Source organism: Trichomycterus rosablanca, chromosome 8 (assembly GCF_030014385.1).
Source record: "Trichomycterus rosablanca isolate fTriRos1 chromosome 8, fTriRos1.hap1, whole genome shotgun sequence".
NCBI lineage: Eukaryota > Metazoa > Chordata > Actinopteri > Siluriformes > Trichomycteridae > Trichomycterus > Trichomycterus rosablanca.
This window is the reverse complement of record NC_085995.1, coordinates 7,986,728-8,006,436: the sequence shown is the minus strand read 5'-3', so window position 1 is coordinate 8,006,436 and position 19,709 is coordinate 7,986,728. Positions and strand designations below refer to the sequence as shown.

The 19,709-nt window shown below is 37.1% G+C and overlaps 2 protein-coding genes across 2 annotated transcripts; both read left to right on the top strand.

The window, feature by feature from the left end:
* The first annotated feature begins 984 nt into the window (after nt 1-984).
* Nucleotides 985-4,812, top strand: zgc:92907 (uncharacterized protein LOC436733 homolog). Its single transcript, XM_062999805.1, has 4 exons — nt 985-1,079; nt 1,905-2,067; nt 2,790-2,928; nt 3,138-4,812. The coding sequence occupies exons 1-4, from the start codon at nt 999-1,001 to the stop codon at nt 3,247-3,249; spliced, it is 495 nt and encodes a 164-aa protein (XP_062855875.1). The 5' UTR covers nt 985-998; the 3' UTR covers nt 3,250-4,812.
* Nucleotides 4,813-4,976: 164 nt separating this feature from the next.
* Nucleotides 4,977-13,648, top strand: il2rgb (interleukin 2 receptor, gamma b). Its single transcript, XM_063000962.1, has 8 exons — nt 4,977-5,067; nt 6,497-6,590; nt 6,697-6,869; nt 9,675-9,814; nt 11,068-11,248; nt 11,708-11,792; nt 12,399-12,495; nt 12,605-13,648. Exons 1-8 carry the CDS (start codon nt 4,977-4,979, stop codon nt 12,740-12,742), a joined length of 999 nt encoding a protein of 332 aa, XP_062857032.1. The 3' UTR covers nt 12,743-13,648.
* The last annotated feature ends 6,061 nt before the right edge of the window (nt 13,649-19,709 follow it).

Here is a 19,709-nt window from a genome sequence, read left to right as displayed (position 1 = left end):
TTCCTTTCACAACACTTTTAATTTGCATTTACCATACTGTCCCAACCCATACTGAACCTGAATGATATAAGAGTTTTAGAAATGTGATTAATATTGTGATTTCCACAAGTGAAAATTACAAAGACTTATAACAGAATCTGTTAAAATAAGTGCAGCATTTTGTAGGTATGTGGAATAATCCAGCATGTTATAATGCTTACTGAAACAAGTAAAACTATAAACAAATGAATTGGACTTGTTTATACAGGTCCATCGTTGGTCCCTATCTTTATTTTCTATGTGTTGTGAGCGGATTTTTAAACAAGCAACGTAACGAATTAAAGTCGAATTTACCAGTTAATCATCTGTTTATGTAGGAGGTATATGAATAGTTCTTAACATTTACTGTCCGTGCAGATAACAAGTACTTTTATTTTAAAAAGCGTTTTAATCATTTGACGCCATATTATCTGGACCTGACGGTGTCCCTGTTCACTGGAGTTGTTCAATTCTAAACGTATGGAGTCGATTCTAATGTCGACTCCAGGACTTGTGAATCAAGGGAGCCGCCAATTCCTCATACAAAATGTATTATTGTTATTAATGTAATTAATATTAGTAATACAGCTAAACACGTAAGAAATTAGATATTTTAAAATGTTATATACAGTGCACTGTTATCGCAGTATGATTAACAAAGTACATTGACATCTTTAAACTTTTTGTACAAACTCAATACCAGTTTGCTAAATATCTTATTTACATTAGTCTCCTTTTTCCAAAGTTACTGTCGCATTACTAATCTTCATGGTAAGACAGAGACAGTGAAAATCATCTTCGCATTTTCGGCAATAACTGAATTTGATTCATTGTGTCGAGTCAACGATTCACAGTTGTCGCGATTCCCAAAACCCGGAATTAGAGAATCGACTCTTCAAACGTTTGATTCAGTTACTGTTGAATCTGTAGCTTAGTTGTTAACGCTAGTTTTGTTAGTAAACTTAAAGCTCGTCAGCATAATGAAAACAGTGTTTGTAACTGTCGGAACTACCAGTTTTGATTATTTAATGATAAGCATGACTTCAAATGAAGTAGTAAAGGTAGATAATGTCACGTTCACTTTTACATTAACATGCTAGTTGCTTATCATACAGAGACCCGACAGGTTAAAACCACAAGTGATATTTGAAGCTTTATGTTTTTGTAGTGAGTACCACAAACATCATACACTATCTATAAAAGAGCTCTGATAAATATCTTATTAATGTGTATGGATGCAAAGCAACATCAGACAATTAACATAGTTCCAGAGTGCAGATGCATCAGTTACCAGCAATAACAGCAACGTGTTTTAAAGTGATCAGGCTCAGAATTCATGGCGGGTTTTGTGTTAAACATGGACATTAGAAACATGGAAAGAGGATCAGTGGTTGAAGGTGGATAAACAGGCACTCCACAGAAAAGTTTCTAAATGCTTTAAAGCGCAGCCACTAAAATAAACACAGAATGAAATGATCACATTTATGACCCAGTATCAAAAGCTGTGTGGTCTGAATATCACAAAGCTGAAATTTTCTCAATGCCAAATGATGCCTTTATCTCACAGTGTCTACTGTCAGCTATCAAGTATTATTGTGGTATTCCTGTTGGTATGGTAGCCATCTAATGGACCAACAGTTACTGGCTCAACAGTTAGTGTACTGGGCTGTAGATCATAATGTTGAGTATTTAAGCTCAACTGCTGTCACTGTTGGGCCCTGAGCAAAGCTCTTAACCATGCTTGGATTGTATTGTTAATTTTGTGATGGATAAAAGCATCCTCCCAATGCCTCAATCTTAAGTGATTGCACCTAATGATTGCTTGATGTGATATAACAGACAACAAGTTTGGGGGTATTTTTAATGTTATATTTTAACTCTTCTAGGCATTAGTAGATGGGGGATACACTGATGTGGTGCTTCAGTTTGGTCGTGGTTCATTTGTTCCTGATCCACAAACCTGTCCTGGACTGAGGATTGAAGCTTTCAGATTTAAAGAATCCATAGCTGAAAACATTCAGCTGGCTGATTTGGTCATTAGTCATGCGGGTAGGTATCTCAGCTAAGTCAGCATATGCTATTGTATAGTCTGCTAAATGCTACAATACTAAATGCTATATAACAAATGTTCCATACTTATATGCCTTATAGCATTCAGTATGTGAATCAGTATAAATTGCAATTTTTTTCTGTTTTGCTTAAATGCTCTACGTTAGTTTTGCTGCAACCAGTGAAAAAAACTATTTCATAAAGGAGCTATCAAACTGCCAGCACATAGCTCGAGAACATGGTTTGTGTATGATTATTAAACACATGGCTTAAACTTTAAACATTTCATGGAGCAAAATTAAATCAGATAAAAAAATTAAACAAATACGGTATGTCCACGATTTTGCTTAAAGAGACCATCTACAAAAATAGTAGTAGTGACTGAATAAGGAGTGTATTGGTCAGAAAAGCAACCAAAAGACCGAAAAGTAATTCTAAATTTTATATTAATGCCCATGGCTTTGTAATAGTCCAACAAGCTTATGGTTAGATGTCCACATACTTTTGTCCATATTTCACTGTCTCCGATTTAAAATATTGTTAAGTTTTTTTTTTTTTACATTTAACCTATGCAGTTAAACATTGAGCCTTCTAACTATTTAATACAAAATAAAAAAACTTGTAGAAAATGTTGGGATCGGCTGTTTTTAATTACTTTTAGTTGAAAGAGCATTTGTAAGGTCAGGTCATCCATGTTCAGTTGGATTTATTTGGATTTCTAGGTGCAGGAAGCTGTTTGGAGTCGTTAGGAGCAGGAAAGCCACTGCTTGTGGTTGTTAATGATAAGTTAATGGACAACCATCAGCTGGAACTGGCCAAGCAACTGCAAGCTGATGGTCATCTCCTCTACTGTACCTGCAGGTATTGAAATATGGTTTAATATTATAAACAAGAGCTTTCTTCTTTGAATAAGTACAATTATTATAATGTGAATCAATCAAAACTATTACACTTGTTTAGTGTGCAGGTGATATTTTAATTATTCGCATGTTACCCAGTAACTGTTATAATACTTAAATTACTGTATTTACTACTTTATCATGAGACAACATTCACTCTCTCTTTTTCAGCACTCTTGCACAAACTCTGCGGGAGATGGATTTGTCTGCTCTGCTGCCATTTCTGCCCGGTCAGCCTCAGAACTTTGCCAGATTTTTAGACAAAGCTGTTGGACTCGTCTGACTATCGTCTAGCCATTGATGTTTTGTGTTTCTGAACATCAGTATGGAGGAAGACTGCATACCAAACCATGCTACTTATAGGAATAGCTGACATAACGGAATCAAATGGTGTTGGTTTACTCAAAGTGCAAAATTAGCCAAAGGAATGGACAGAAGCACAAAGGTATCCAAGATATAAGGTGACTGGCTTTGGATTTGTATTTAGACGTAAACATAGTGTTTGAATTTCATTTCCTAGAAGCATCTGAAGAATACTTAGTACTTCTTTACTTAGCCTGCCACTGATCAGCCGTTCGAGTAAAGTCTTGTAGTGAAAGCTGCAGGCATAACAAACAACAATAATTAATTCAGTTCTTTAATTAGTCAAAGAATTGCTTTTTCACTTTATATGTATTAAAACATCAGCCTGTTTTATGAGAGGATGAAGATATAAGGTCAATATAATATCAGTGAGTTATCGGCTGTCTTGTTCGCTGCTATTGTAAAATTTAAAACAGAATGTTACCCGACCAATCACATTACACACAAAAAAAGATTTTTTTTTAGGTATACCAGAGATTACTGCTTAAGAGTGTGCCTGGGTTTGAAAACTTGGCTTTGCAAAGAAACATGCAAGTGCAAACACACCTTTCGCCAACTAGTTTCAGTTTATTATTAAAAAGTTTAACGTCATCTTTTACACTTTGGATACATTCATGACACGATTTATCAGTTCAATGTCAAACACAGTCACAGGCAACTTTGTATCTCCAGTTCACATGGCTTAATGTCTTTGGATACCACGGGACATCTTTAGAGGTCTTGTGGAGTCCATGCCTGTATGGGTCAGAGCTGTTTGCCAACATGAGAGCGACCTTCACAATATTAACCACACTGGTGCTTTAACTTTATGGCTGATTAGTGTATATGTACTATATGTAGGGTCCTACTAAATTCATGGGAAAATGTGCTTAATTTCACGGACCTCGTTTTAAAAAAAAATCTAAGATTTCACAGATTTTTAAAGAAAAGAGCCACATTTCACAGCAGTTGTTAAATAACACTCATAAATTGAATGTTAGAATAAATGAAAGCTACAGTACACAGCACAGCCTACATTAATGGTCGAATGTAAACCTAGAACATCCAGCGACTCGTCTGTGTTTTGACCCCCCCCCATTTAGTTAGTTACCTGAGTAGTGTTTTTAGCTGTTCACCTGGCTGCATGTCTTTAGACTGTGGGATGAAATCAGAGCTCCCAGAGAAAATCCACACAGACACGAGGAGAACATGCAAACTCTACACAAGAAGGATCCATACCACTCCACCTGGGAATCGAACCCAGGACCTTGTTGCTGACAGTGCTACCCACTGAGCCACTGTGCTGCGCCATCGCTCACTAACCAGAATGCACGCACACAGTAACTAAAGCTGGTATTCGAATAATGGCATTTGACAGTCCCAGTTTGTGTATTGGAACTGATACTAGGCCTGTTGAATTTTGAAATGTATTGGTGCCTTACTGTGGTACATGTATAAAGCTTATTATTATAATTTTAATTCAATAAATGATTAATATATTGTCTATGACGACTCTTCCACCCACCTTTCTTTTTCTGACCGGCTGTGGTGTAGACAGAACATGAGAGGAAGTAGTAGAACACGGAAGCATGCTGTAGCTTACCGTCTGTGTTTTGTTCATCAGAAAACCTCCCTTAGGTACAGCGGCTCTTTTTGGGGAGCGTAACTATGGCCTATATGCCACCATCACTGATTCTCTTCGGATGTGTTTTTCTTTTCTTATTACAAGGATACTGCTCCAGTTCTGAGGCTTTACCTAGTATGTACAACTTTTATTCTTTCTTTTCGGTTTTACATAATGTTTATAAATTAGTTAGCATAATGTTTTAAACGTGAATTGTTTCAATACTTAGTATAAATTTGGCTTTTTTGGCCTTTAAATTATTTATTTAAAGCTTGTTTTTAGAATTGTTTTTAGATGGCGACTGCTTTTTCTCAGAATACCGCTCAAAGAAAATGGGTCTGGAAAGTTTGTGGGTATTTCCTATGTGTCACTGGGTGATGTGTTTGATGAGGTATTGATATCAATTCTGACGGTGCAGATTCATTTAAGAAAATATTTAAGAGTGGACTATGGTCATAAATTCTGTTTATTTGGTGTGGTTTTTTTTTATCTGTGTACACAACGATTAGCAACAACATGAATACCTCTGACAGGTTACTCACAGGTGATTTATATCTTGTTACAATAGCACCTCTCAAGATGTGGGATTTATTAGGTGGCAAGTGAACAGTCAATTCATGAAGTTAATGTATGAAGCAGGAAAAAGATCTAACTAACTTTGACAAGGGCCAAATTGTGATAGCTAGACGACTGTGTCAGAGCCAGATCTGGTGAGGTGTTCTGGCATTCAGTGTTTGGTACCTACTAAAGGGGGCCTGGTCTGATAAATTTTGTTTCTTTTACATCATGTGGGCAGCCGGGTGCATTTGAATCTCCTACTTGGGAAAGAAATGGCACCAGGATACAGGATTGGGTCCGTCTGATATAAGCTGATGTGATCTAATGCACACAGTCAATGAACTCCCAATAAACACTTACAGATGTGCCAGTCTGCCATTAATAGTTGCCAGAATAATTATTTTTTTCTTATTATTGTTATTTTGTTTAGTCATTGTTTAAACAACTCTTTATTTTATATAGTGTATGGTGTGGTCACTGGCCCGGCAATGCCCACTGGTTTCCCCTGAATGTAGGTACAGGGACCACTAGAAGCCACTTTCAGAAGCCACTTTCAGAATCTAGTTGAGGAATACTCCATAACTCCATAACATGTTATATGTCTGAAATGAGATGTTTAATAAGCACATTATGTGTGCTCGGGTGGGACAGGGGTAAACTACGCTAGCTCACTACTACTAGGATCATGGGTTCGAATCTGCAGTGGTGCTATCGGCCAGTCAGGCTTCTACATGTAGACATCATTGGCTGTGTCTGGGGTTGGAGGGATGACTGAAGCCTTGAGATGGATTGGCATCCTATCCATGGGGTGGTACTGCATTGCTCCTAGTGATTCCAGGGTAAGTGGTGATAAAACATGAGGAAATTGTGTGGGTGTTTGTATATTTTTGTCTATGTAATTTATTTTATTTTGTTTCTGGTTAGTTAATGAAAATCACTGTTGGCCCATATAGCAAATGCATTGAACTTGTAATCAGATTCTAATGACATGTATTGTCTTGTTTAGAAGTCAACATCAGTTGTTTGATCATCAATCTGAAGTACATAAATTGCAGCTGGACTAAAGTGCAGATGCAGAAAATAAACTTCACCTTCAGGACGTAAGTCTGCAGCACAGCCACTCCACCATCTACACATCTGAATAAATATTACTGTTATTTAAGGTTTATATGGAAAGGTTTCTTAACACCTTTCTTGTCTCGTCAGCTTGAACAGTGATTTATATCAAGAGTGTCCAGAGTACCTCAAGGAGCTTGATCAGAATGTAGGCTGTAGAATCCCTCTTAAGATGCTGGAAGAACGATTTAGTCCTTTCTACACAAAGCTGACCGTGGGAGGAAATCATACAAAAGAAGATTATAAAAATCTGTTACAAAGAGGTAAGTGAAAATAAAAAAATATTCAAAACAATTTTTGTGAACATTACTATATAATTCATGATTAATTTATTGAATTGATTTATGTATCAAATAAAAGCTTCCTAGCTTTACCCACCACTGAAAGAAAATGAAGCTTTTAGTCAAAAGGGGTTAAATTTGGTCTAACCTAAGTTCTGATGCACTTTAATGCTGCAGAGGTGAGTTTAGATGGTCCACTCCCGCTGTGAATCAGGGTTCAAATCCCCAGCAGGGCACTCAAGTGTCTACATACAGACATGATTGGCTAAGAGTGGGGAAAGGATTTTTGTTATTGTACAAAATACCATAACTGTGCTGCTCAGCTGTAATCCATGGATTTTACTTTTGCAGTTTGAAATTTGGTAGTTAGTGAGCACAAGGCAGTGAATTTTTAAGGCTGCACACTTCAGCACTCTGAAATACCTTTTGGCAAGCTCATGTGGTCTGGGACTGAGTTGCAGTTGGTCAACTGACATGTGGGATGTCAGCAATTGCAATGTAGCATCCATTGCAGTGCCACATCAAGATCTTCAGTGTGACTGATTCTACAAATACTGTTTATTATCCGGCCCAGTCGTCTATGAAGATAAACTTTGTTATTACTGAGTGTCCAATAGTTAGAACAGAGGTCTAAATAATATTGACTTAATTTTTAATGTAGGTGCAGGGGTAAATTACGCTAGCCCACTACCACTGGGATCCTGGATTTAAACCCCCAGTGGTGCTTTCGGCCAGTCAAACGTCTACATACAGGCATGATTAGCCTGAGAGGGGAAGTCTGAGGGGGGAATGATAAGGCCCTGCGATAGATTGCCGTCCTGTCTGGGGTGTGTTGCTACCATTGTGCCCAGTGATTTATTAAAATAAATAAATGAATGAATTTCTAATGTAGGCGCTTGGGTGGTGCAGGAATAAATTACACTAGCCCACTACCACTGGGATCCTGGATTCAAATCCCCAGCTGTAATATTGGCCAGTCAAACATCTACATACAGACATGATTAGCTGTGTCTGACGGGAGTAATGTTGAGCCCCTGCAATAGATCGGTGTCCTGTCTGGAGTGTGTTGCTACATTGTGCCCAGTGATTTATGAAAATACAGTGTATCACAAAAGTGAGTACACCCCTCACATTTCTGCAAATATTTCATTATATCTTTTCATGGGACAACACTATAGACATGAAACTTGGATATAACTTAGAGTAGTCAGTGTACAACTTGTATAGCAGTGTAGATTTACTGTCTTCTGAAAATAACTCAACACACAGCCATTAATGTCTAAATAGCTGGCAACATAAGTGAGTACACCCCACAGTGAACATGTCCAAATTGTGCCCAAATGTGTCGTTGTCCCTCCCTGGTGTCATGTGTCAAGGTCCCAGGTGTAAATGGGGAGCAGGGCTGTTAAATTTGGTGTTTTGGGTACAATTCTCTCATACTGGCCACTGGATATTCAACATGGCACCTCATGGCAAAGAACTCCCTGAGGATGTGAGAAATAGAATTGTTGCTCTCCACAAAGATGGCCTGGGCTATAAGAAGATTGCTATCACCCTGAAACTGAGCTACAGCATGGTGGCCAAGGTCATACAGCGGTTTTCCAGGACAGGTTCCACTCGGAACAGGCTTCGCCAGGGTCGACCAAAGAAGTTGAGTCCACGTGTTCGGCGTCATATCCAGAGGTTGGCTTTAAAAAATAGACACATGAGTGCTGCCAGCATTGCTGCAGAGGTTGAAGACGTGGGAGGTCAGCCTGTCAGTGCTCAGACCATACGCTGCACACTGCATCAACTCGGTCTGCATGGTCGTCATCCCAGAAGGAAGCTGACGCACAAGAAAGCCTGCAAACAGTTTGCTGAAAACAAGCAGTCCAAGAACATGGATTACTGGAATGCCCTGTGGTCTGACGAGACCAAGATAAACTTGTTTGGTTCAGATGGTGTCCAGCATGTGTGGCGGTGCCCTGGTGAGAAGTACCAAGACAACTGTATCTTGCCTACAGTCAAGCATGGTGGTGGTAGCATCATGGTCTTGGGCTGCATGAGTGTTGCTGGCACTGGGGAGCTGCAGTTCATTGAGGGAAACATGAATTCCAACATGTACTGTGACATTCTGAAACAGAGCATTATCCCCTCCCTTCGAAAACTGGGCCTCATGGCAGTTTTCCAACAGGATAACGACCCCAAACACAACCTCCAAGATGACAACTGCCTTGCTGAAGAAGCTGAAGGTAAAGGTGATGGACTAAACCCAATTGAGCACCTGTGGCGCATCCTCAAGTGGAAGGTGGAGGAGTTCAAGGTGTCTAACATCCACCAGCTCCGTGATGTCATCATGGAGGAGTGGAAGAGGATCCCAGTAGCAACCTGTGCAGCTCTGGTGAATTCCATGCCCAGGAGGGTTAAGGCAGTGCTGGATAATAATGGTGGTCACACAAAATATTGACACTTTGGGCACAATTTGGACATGTTCACTGTGGGGTGTACTCACTTATGTTGCCAGCTATTTAGACATTAATGGCTGTGTGTTGAGTTATTTTCAGAAGACAGTAAATCTACACTGCTATACAAGTTGTACACTGACTACTCTAAGTTATATCCAAGTTTCATGTCTATAGTGTTGTCCCATGAAAAGATATAATAAAATATTTGCAGAAATGTGAGGGGTGTACTCACTTTTGTGATACACTGTAAATGAATAAATGAATTTCTAATGTTTGATGAATGAAGCTTTGTAACTGTCATTAACTTTGTTTAAATATGGGTTTGCTCTTTCTGTATATTCAGTGAAGCTCAACCCTCCCTATAACGTCTCTGTGAACTTCAGCAGTGCTGATAGTGAGGTCTGTATGCACTGGGTGAACAGTTTCAACGATTTATGTGTGGAGAACGAGGTACGCCATCGGATAGCCTCGAACAAATGGAAGGTACGAAAAAAATGAGTCTCTGCAGTCTCTGTCATGTGTGTATGTGAGAAATAATGGACACATCCAACAGGCACTAGCAATTTACCTTCTTGTCAGCACAAGAGCACCCATGCAGTCTATCCACAAAGGGTTATGTGACGTCAATTATAATCAGGAGGACAAATAAAACAGCTGTGCTAAGGAAAAAAAATGTAACATAGAAATGATGTCAAGCGCCAGAGACTCCCAGGCGTGATGCAGGGGCAAAGTATAGCAAAGTTCCCTTTATATGACCCTCTTGTTATCCAAATCTGATTTAAACAGCTACCGTGTATTTGTATCTTTAATTGTTTTAAAATTATACCTATATATAAAAAAGAATGAACTAACATTGTTATACAAGCGAATAACCAATAAAAAAATGGATGATGCACAGCAAATTACGCTAGCCAACTGGGATCCAAGTTTCCAATCCTCAGAGGTGCCATAAGCCGGTCAGGCATCTACTTACAGACATAATTGGCTGTGTCTGAAGGGAGGGGTGACCGTTGCCCTGTGATGGATTGGCGACTTTGACCAGGATAGAGTGGTGGTAAAACATGATGAGATAAAATGAAAATAATGAGCATTCCAGGCTCAGTGGGTAGCACGATTTGATTCCCAGGTAGAGCTGGTTCCTTTCTATGGGGAGTTTGCGTGTTCCCTTTGTGTCTGTGTGCATTTTTTGTTTTCTTCAGGTGAAGTTAAGTGTGTGTGTGTGTGTGTGTGTGTGTGTGTTTGCACAGCAACCCTGAATCGGATAAAGTGCTGCTAAAACAGACAATGAATGAAAAATTGAATAAATAATTGACAGTCTTTTTGTGTTTTTCACCATATGTTAACAAGGCCAATGGCATAAGTGAAGTAAAGAAAGTAAAGATGAAGTAAACTAAAAAAATTGATTTTTTTTTTTTTTAAATGCTTGCTTTGTGCTAATTTAAATGCTAAGTTTTTATTACAGCAGAGACAGAGAGACAGCAGCTCTGAAAACACAAACCCGTACAAAGAAGGATTTTGTTAATATAAAACCTTGCATTATATATCATCACTGCCAAATAACTGACACACTGATTTAAATAGTTTGGATTTTGTAGTGATGCCGGATTATACTGTACATTATGAATCTCATGCCTCTTGCACAAAAACATGTCGCTATAACAACTCATAGCTTCTGTAGTTATAGCATAATCATCAAGGGTATTTATTTTTAATTAGTTTTGTCTTTTTTTATTCAGACTTTTACTTCACCTTCGAAACTTTCATACTGTGTGTCTCCTGTCATCAATGATGTCACTTATACATTCCAAGTGAGAACCAGAATATTTGACTACTGTGGTGCTTCTGAATTGTGGAGTGATTGGACTGATCCAGTGCAGTGGAGTAACAACACAGATAACAACACAGATAACAACACAGGTATTAAATAGTGTGTGGTAACGATTACTAGACTTTCTCAACTTTGGTCCTGGATGCCGCTCTGCCCTATGAAATTCATTGTAATTTTTTTTCTTTTCACTCATGGTTTAACTCATGGTTTAACTGATTTTTAGCTCTTAAGAATCTGCCAAGGGAAGAGGGCATCCTAAAACGAAATTGCCAATCTCTTGCACAAGACATTCTCTGTTTGTTGCTGTTTTTTTCATTACAGTTATTTATCACAGGCATGTAACAATATAAAATAGCACAATTTTTCATTGTTCCTTCTACTGTATAAATTTCAATCCAATTATTTTTTAAATGTCGGTCCATTTGCTCTAGTTAGATACCTTCAGCATGTCAAGTGCTAAAAAAAACTTTAAAATGTGATTAATTATTAAGCGGTGGATTGAAAAAAGTCTGCTATTAATCTGTTCTCCCTGTTTATTTTACATTTAGGCAGAGCACAGTGGCATGTGTTGGTCATTGTACTCTCGGTTGTTCTCCTGATCTTTCTTTCCGTGCTGCTGTTCTGTTGTGAAAGGTAAGCTCTGCATACAGGGTTGGGCTACATGCTTGTGTTCATCTTTATGTGTTCACTAATATATTTTAGTGAAAAACACAATAGCATATTTAAGATACATGTGCATTCGGGTGGCTATTACACTATCCCACTTGCCAGGAAACACTGGGCAAGGCAGGAATACCCTGGACAGGGCACCAATCCATTGCAGAGTTTCATATCCAATCATGTCTGTGTAGACACCAGGTCAGTTGATAGTCAACTGTGGGGGTCTAGCGTAATAGACCTGTGTCACCCGCGCGCTGGTGGCATGATGTTCCTGTGAAAACTTTAGGGTGCTTAATTTTAATTTATTCCACATAACTGGCTGGCTAAAATCAAGCCTCACTGGGTTTGGTTTAAAAATTAAATTTGATCAACTGGTTCTTTGAATAACCAAGAGGGCTTTTTAAGTTGATGTGCATGTTGGATAACTTTAATAAACTTGTAATAATATTTAAATTTCTGTATTACATTAAGTCTGAAATTATGCACTGTAACCAATATGCCGATCACAAAGAAGTTAGAACTGTAAACGTATATAGGCACATTTTTACTTAAGTTTTACCTACTCTTGTTTGCTTGCAGGATAAAGGGAGGGATACATGTAGTTTTACTTCCTGTAGTGCCTGACCCAAGCAAGAACCTGCAGGATTTGTTTCACAAATATAATGGAAATGTTGAGGTAGCTACACCTTTAATTATTTGATGTGCTCAAATTTGATTTTTTTCATATTTAATACCATTTAAATTTGATCGTCATCTCCACTCATTGTCTTCTTTTTCTTCTTCAGAGCTGGGTTCATATTTCCAGAGAGTTAAAGGAGGCTTTTGAGCCAGACTACACAGAGTCCCCATGTGTTGTATATGAACCAGATCACACTCTAGAGAATAAAAGTGCAGAGGGCCCCGTGGAACAGCCTCAATCCTAAATTACTGTATTTTGGTATTTTACTATTGTTATTTGATGTGACTTGAAGTATTGCCAAGTACATTTTCTGTTACCTCTGTATAGTGTAGCTCAGATGACCAACCTCACAGCAAAGTAAATATAGAAAAACCTGACACATACCTAAAGCATATTTCTATCCCTCCAAACATTGATCATGATAACGTTCTTCCATTAGATGTATGGTTTTGCCATCGGTCATTGTGTATCTTTAGTAACTGCTTTATTCCAGGTTGTAGTTGGTCCAGAACTGATCTTAAGACAGGAAAACCCACAACCTGTCCATCACAGGACATCCCACACTCATCATCACCAAAGAGCAATTACGAACAGCCAGTCAGTCTGTGGGAGATGGGACGTGGGAGTAGAGCATACAAAACTTTACACAGAGAGGATGCTCAAATGGTGCACCAGTCTAATATTCATCTGCCACCAAAAGTGTAACACAGTTCTTTCATGCAGGTCATTTTTGTACATAAGGAAATTAAGAATATCGAAACTGGGGCAAAGCAAAAAGGGGAATGTAGACTGGAATTGAACCTCAGTCACTAGATCTGTGTGGCACCAACCCAACCTGCCATGCCAACATGTTGCCCTTGATCAGAAAGAATTACACTTCCAGTATAGCTTTACTGGTTTACAGTGTTATGTTAAAATGGCCTCATGAAACTGGCCTTGTCTCATATTCCTTTCCCACACACACTGATCTTTTATTATCGTGTGTCTGGTCCACATTGCTAACAAGAGTGGAAACCTTGATAGCTTAACAAAATGGAGAACTTTATAAAAATATAAAAATATATTTAAGTTGCATTTTAAAATGTTTTTGTTTTACATATTGTACATCCTAGACTGACAGGGTAAAAAGACATTAAAATAAAACATTCCATTTCTGTGACTGAAATATTTTCTGTTCTTTTTTTTTTTTTTATTGATATTTTTTATTAATTTCAAGCACATTTAACAATCTTTATAACTGTTTTTATTTTGCATTGATTGATTTTCCATGAGATCCTTTTTTCCTTTAGCATAATAATGGCTTTTTAGTCAAAGCTAATGAGGGTCTGTACCTGAATATACAGTATATACCTATATATATATTTTAGTTCAAACTTACTATTAAAAGAACCAACAAAAATACAAAAATTAAATATTAATTGAATTAATATTTAATTAATAATGTGGCTAAAATTTTACTAGTTAACATTTACCTCAGGATAACTAACCTAGCTAACATTAGCTCTGTAAAAGCTAACGAGCTAAATTCATTTTCTGGTGGATTTTGCAGCGTTTCTGGACATTCACTGCTTATTTTCATAATGCTGTTAGTTTTTTGGCAAAGTTGAATGAAACGTTAGTTTATTAGCACTCACAGACATAAGTGGACATAATCCCACTTGTACCGTTTGCTGCTCTCAGATAATGTGCAGTGTGTCTTAACCGCAAGATACAGTGTGACTGACGGGTGAATTTCACTGCCCGTGCACTAATCCACACGCAGTTCCAAGTTCCTTTGAACTGAACGCTTTCACTCCATGTGTTTGGAATCTCGCTTAAAATGTCCGAATTCCCTCTGTAGTCCACTTCATAGGGAACTACAGAGGTAAGTGGAATGCATCAATAGATTCTTAAACGCTGCAGGCAAAAGCGCAGAGCTCTGCGTGACATTATTCTGTTCGGTGTTGGAAGCTGTTTTACATCATACAGCTTCTGAAACACCGACCTTTAAGTGCTGTGGACCCAGCATTACCCTGCAGGTCGCTATTATGTTTGTTTGCATATCTGTAGACACCTGTTTTTTATTTGATGCAGTTACTTTGATTTAAGTACAATTTACATGTTATATTTTTTCTTTTGTAATTCTAATTTTTTGAATTGGTTTATTTGATGAATTGCTAAACATATGTCGAGAACCAGGCTGGACCTGGGTGAGATATGAATACATACATTTAATAAGATAAAGTCTTACACACAGAGACTTATAGTTTTCTGTGTTCACCTGTTTACTTAACTAGTTCTTGAGATACTATATAATGTTCTTATATTTACAATGTAGGTTGAATTCTCATTATAGGCTTACATTTTCCAAGCTGTTTTGTGGTAACTATCCATATGCCACCTTTGTTTTCATTTTTTAATTATTATTTTTAGAAGAACAAATTGTGATTATAACAAAATTTAAGAGTTAATAAGGCAGTTAATGAAGTTCATGGTTTTTTTTCCATAGTAAATGCTATTTGTAAATCAAGCAAAGCCTAATTTGTCAGTAAGCAATGTAGAACTAAAAAAAAGCCTAGAAATTTCTAGCTGTGAGGTGACAGTGCCACTAAATCTTCTGGGTCAAATGTACACATACAGCAACTTAGATTATTAAATTGATGGCGTAAAAAGAGAAAGAAAAAGTCTTCTGAAGAGAAGTGTTCAGATAAAACGAAGATGGAGTTATCTGGCCTTATAAAGCAGAAGTGTGATTTGGATGTTTCAGAAGGGCAATGACCAAAAAACTTACTTTTCACAAGTGTAGTGTTTACAACAATGTTTAGTAGAAATGCGTGTTAGAATTCTACAACATATCCTTCAAAGGTTAACCTGTAGCCTTTCTGTTAATATTAAAAGATCTTGCCATTCTTTTCTGATTCGTTTATCAACAAGACATTATTTCAGAACTGTCAACTCTGGATACTGGTGTGCATTAATCAGCCAGATCAGCCATTGTTCACATACTTAAACTCAACAATCATGCCATAGTCAAAGTCACTTAGGTCATATTTTCCCCATTCTGATTAACTGAAGCTTATGGCCTGTGTTTATGTAATTGAAATGATTGCTCTGCTGATTGAATTATTACCTGAATGAGCAGGTCTTTCTAATTAATTGACCTTTAAGTACACATGTCCCTTACATGTATACAATTTGTTTACTGTAAACCATTGTGTATTTTCATGTTTATTGTAGGACATTTGTCCTTCACCTTCTATTTGAATGGGTTTTAAGTAAACATGATCTTCTTTTAGCACAGTTGGAGCTGTTTGTCTAATGCACTCAGATAGTCTACAGTTCAGGGGGTTAGAAATCAGTTGGAAAAACATTGATATTGCTAATAATTGCTAAAGGATGTAAAAGAAGGAAGTTTGATCATTGTAATATTAATGTATCTCTACTGTAAATGTTTGACTCACTGTTCTGGTCATGGTGGTTATGGTGTCCACTTACGCCTGTGCCATGTCATCAGGGACACAGAACCCATCATTAATAGAGTGCTCATTACCACAGTCAATACCTCTGTACTTCATGCTCTGTCCAATGAACAGTACAAAAAGACTTTAGTTTGAAACTATATCCATACAATGTTTTTAAACCTGTTGGTGTATAGTGGATCTATGCGATTAAAAAGGAGCACTAAAAATGCTCTTCATGTCCCAGAGACTCCTGTTGTATGCCACTCATTTTTTATCCCCTCTAGGATTATTTGGCATTTGCTCTATTAACCGTAAGTTCTTCTTGTCTTCTATGGGTTCTCTGTGGGTATACATAAATATCACACCTATGCTTCCAATATCACAAAACAATGGATGACAATATAGCCTTACAGTTGCTGGTATTACATCATTTACTACTATAGAAAGGCCTTTCTTCAGATTTTGGAACGACAATGAGCAGTGGTAAGGTCTATGTTGGCCTGACTCACTTTGGCTCAGGTCTCTACAGGCCAGTTAAGTTCTTCCTCACCAACCTCAACAAACCTTTTCATTATAATGCTTGCTTTGTTTGTTATCATGCAAGACAAGAACAGGAAAAAAGATCTTCCCCAAACTGTTACTGCAACATTTGACTTTCTTTCTTTTGTATTTTATTTTTGCATGTTTCCCCTTTTTTCACTTAATCTGTTTATATCCAATTCCCCAGTTGTAACTTCCTTTGCTGCTGCATCTCCCTATGTGTTTGGTGAAACTGGACTTGACTTAATCCTGACCAAAATAAAGCGTTCATAAAAATGAAAATCAATTATAAAAAATTAATGAATACATTCATCGTGTAAAATGAAGTATTATGTAACAACCATACATTTATTTTCCTTCACTTTTCCTTCATTCTGGTACATCTGATGGGACGTCAAATCCATCAGCCCAAATGTGGCAAATACAGGCTCTACTCTTCAAGGTAATGCATCTGTAGTGAGAGTTTAAGGTACTAATGAGATTAATCAAAATTCTGCTTCAATAACAAATGGAAGTTTTACATTTACCTACCATAGCACAAGTCAGCTGTTCAATGTACTTTTTAATGGTTGGTGTCAAACTAGCTTCATTTTATGGACACAGACTATAGTTACCATATTGTTAATTATAATCACTAACAAGGAATTAAAGGGCATATTTACAAATTTAAATAACATTGTAAACCTTTATACACAAACAAAATAATTTGAGCTGTATGTATATTTTAACCCAGCATGTTTTCAGAAAACCTACAGTACACTAAGTTTATGTCTGTTTTTGTTATTTTTGTTTAACAGAATGTTTTGTGTGAAGTGTTTATGCAGGTTCTATCTGTATGTGATTGTGTAGGTTAAAGGAAGAACATGAACAGTGCATCCTGACACCACCGAGGATGACTCACCTCGTCAAACAGGAAGAAAGAGGCAAGAACAGCCAGACTTAACACCCCAGTACACAAATTTCACTGCACTTTACTACTTATAAAATGTCAGTGGTTTTCAGTTGCACTCCTGGGAATTCATGGTATTGTTTTGTCTCAGCCTTAAAATATTTGTGTTTTTAAACTAAAAGTGGATTAGCTATTTTACACACTGAAAAATCAGAGACTATGCAGACAGTGGGGTCTCCAAAAATTTTGTCTTTTGTTTTAATATTTTTTAATATTTCAGACTCAATAGTTCACTCAATAATTGTAGGCACGCATGGTGAAGAGTAGAAAAATAGTTATAAAAATTATGTTTTGGTAAATTAGCCTTATTACCCAGTGAAAAAAAATGAGAAAGGCTCATTTGTTGCAGTTCCAGTTGATTAGAATGGGAATAAGAATTAGAATTACTGCTCTAACTGTAGATAGATCCTTGTAATTAAAGGGTAATTAAGGATGTAGCTAGGTGGAATAAACCTAATATGTAATATAATCTGTAATTAATGCTTTAAAAGTTAAATGTTGTTTACAGTAGAAATCTAAAAGCTGTAACTGAAGCATTTTTCAGCAAAATAAATTTGAAGTGACTACTTTTTTTATACTTGTTTTTATACAGTTTGTGCCTTTTTATATAAATCTTATAAACATTTGTTTATATTAATAAGTACACTTTATCTTGGTTGATGTACATGTCTAATTATCAGCCACAACTTTACTGCTGCCAGTGGCTGTTCCAATGGTTATTATATTACAAGTCTTCATGTACATTTTTCAGCCTGCAGTGACAACGACTAACCCCTGAGTTTTATACAGAGGCAAAAATGACAACTATGTGTTATTAATTTAGCTAGTTTTATATATGAAGAGACCAGGTTTTACATTGAAATTCTTGTAATTTTTTACAAACTTTAAGTTTCAGCTGTAATGTATGCTGCTGTCACTTATACTGACATTTGGCACTACTAACGTTTTAGCACATTTTAACTTTGATCATAAAACTTTTCTTTATGTCGAAGTGCTTCTCAGCACTGCTAGACTTGTAGGATGATGCTTGACATTTGTAACAGATAATGTCATTCTAGTAAGCTGTAATTGGTTTCTACGAATGTCGTTTGTTACCAAGCATCATTCAGCCAGGAGAAGACTGATGAAAGCACATAAGGTGCAGGTTTATATTTAGAAGGGTGCAGGTTTATATTTAGAAGGATGTAGGCAAAGGGAAAGCTGTTGTACCAATATTAAAGTTTTTTTTTTCCATTTTGTTTCACAGACCCGGCCTGAACATTTTAACGTAGGAGTCTAAGAGTTCTCATGGAGACGGCATGTTTGAAATTTTATTCCACAGCTGATCTGTCAGTTTTTTTTTTGGTCTCCTATCTTGTTTTTCACACTCATTAATGTGGTTGTGATACTGTGGGAGCTTTCTGCTCCTCCAGACATATTTATGCTGCATGTGGGTGGAATGCAGCTGTGCAGCAGAGCCTGAATAAAATGTCAGTAGTTTCTATCTTCTGTGTCTGTGCTGATCTTGCAAAACAAATGTTTTCCTGTTCTTTTTAACAGCTAGTGTGTTATGTACTGTTAGAAACACAGAGTAGGAACGGTTGATAGATGCTGGTTGGAAAGTGTTGACAGGGTTTGTGTGTTGTTGAGTACGTTTGTAGATAACACCAGTAAGCTAAAGCAGCGTTACTGTAACTGATCGTATGTGTGGTGAAAGTGCTAAGGTGACTTTTTTCTCTAGACAGGAAGTGAAAAGTCAGAAAACTTAATACAACATTTTTATTTATAGTTCTGCTATTTACTGTCATAATTCATTACCAATTCACCACACCTTCCTTCCTTCCTTAAACGTCAAGGCAACTACATGGCTCTCAATTTTGCTAAGTTCAGTTTTCATAGCATTATAGTTTTGAAATGGCCTAGTCAAAGTCATCATTTAATCCTAGTATATATGATGTGGTTATTACTAAAACAAACAGGTCATGCTTAAAAACGCAGTACTGTGTCTAAAGCATTTAAAGCATTTTTGTAAATAAGAGTGGGCTAATTCTACATAAGTTGTGCAAACAGTTTTTGAATCAGAGGCGCATTTGCAATCAACAGTTTAGATGAACAAATAGCATTGACATTTTTTGTATACTGACTTGTTTACTAAATCTTATTGTGGTCTGTATGTGGGAAGTAGCATGACAGTGTCTGCGATTTCTGAAAATGACCATTGTTGTATTATTCATGTACCACCTAGTGTATTGTACAATCAACAATGGTTTGCTTTTATCACTGTTGTACAAGTGATACTTTTA

Coding starts and splice junctions, on each gene's coding strand:
- zgc:92907 (XM_062999805.1), top strand. CDS start 999: ATGAAAACAGTGTTTGTAACTGTCGGAACTACCAGTTTTGATTATTTA. Junction 1,080..1,904: donor CTTCAAATGAAGTAGTAAAG/GTAGATAATGTC, acceptor TAACTCTTCTAG/GCATTAGTAGATGGGGGATA. Junction 2,068..2,789: donor TTTGGTCATTAGTCATGCGG/GTAGGTATCTCA, acceptor TTGGATTTCTAG/GTGCAGGAAGCTGTTTGGAG.
- il2rgb (XM_063000962.1), top strand. CDS start 4,977: ATGGCCTATATGCCACCATCACTGATTCTCTTCGGATGTGTTTTTCTT. Junction 6,870..9,674: donor TAAAAATCTGTTACAAAGAG/GTAAGTGAAAAT, acceptor CTGTATATTCAG/TGAAGCTCAACCCTCCCTAT. Junction 11,249..11,707: donor CAACACAGATAACAACACAG/GTATTAAATAGT, acceptor TTTTACATTTAG/GCAGAGCACAGTGGCATGTG.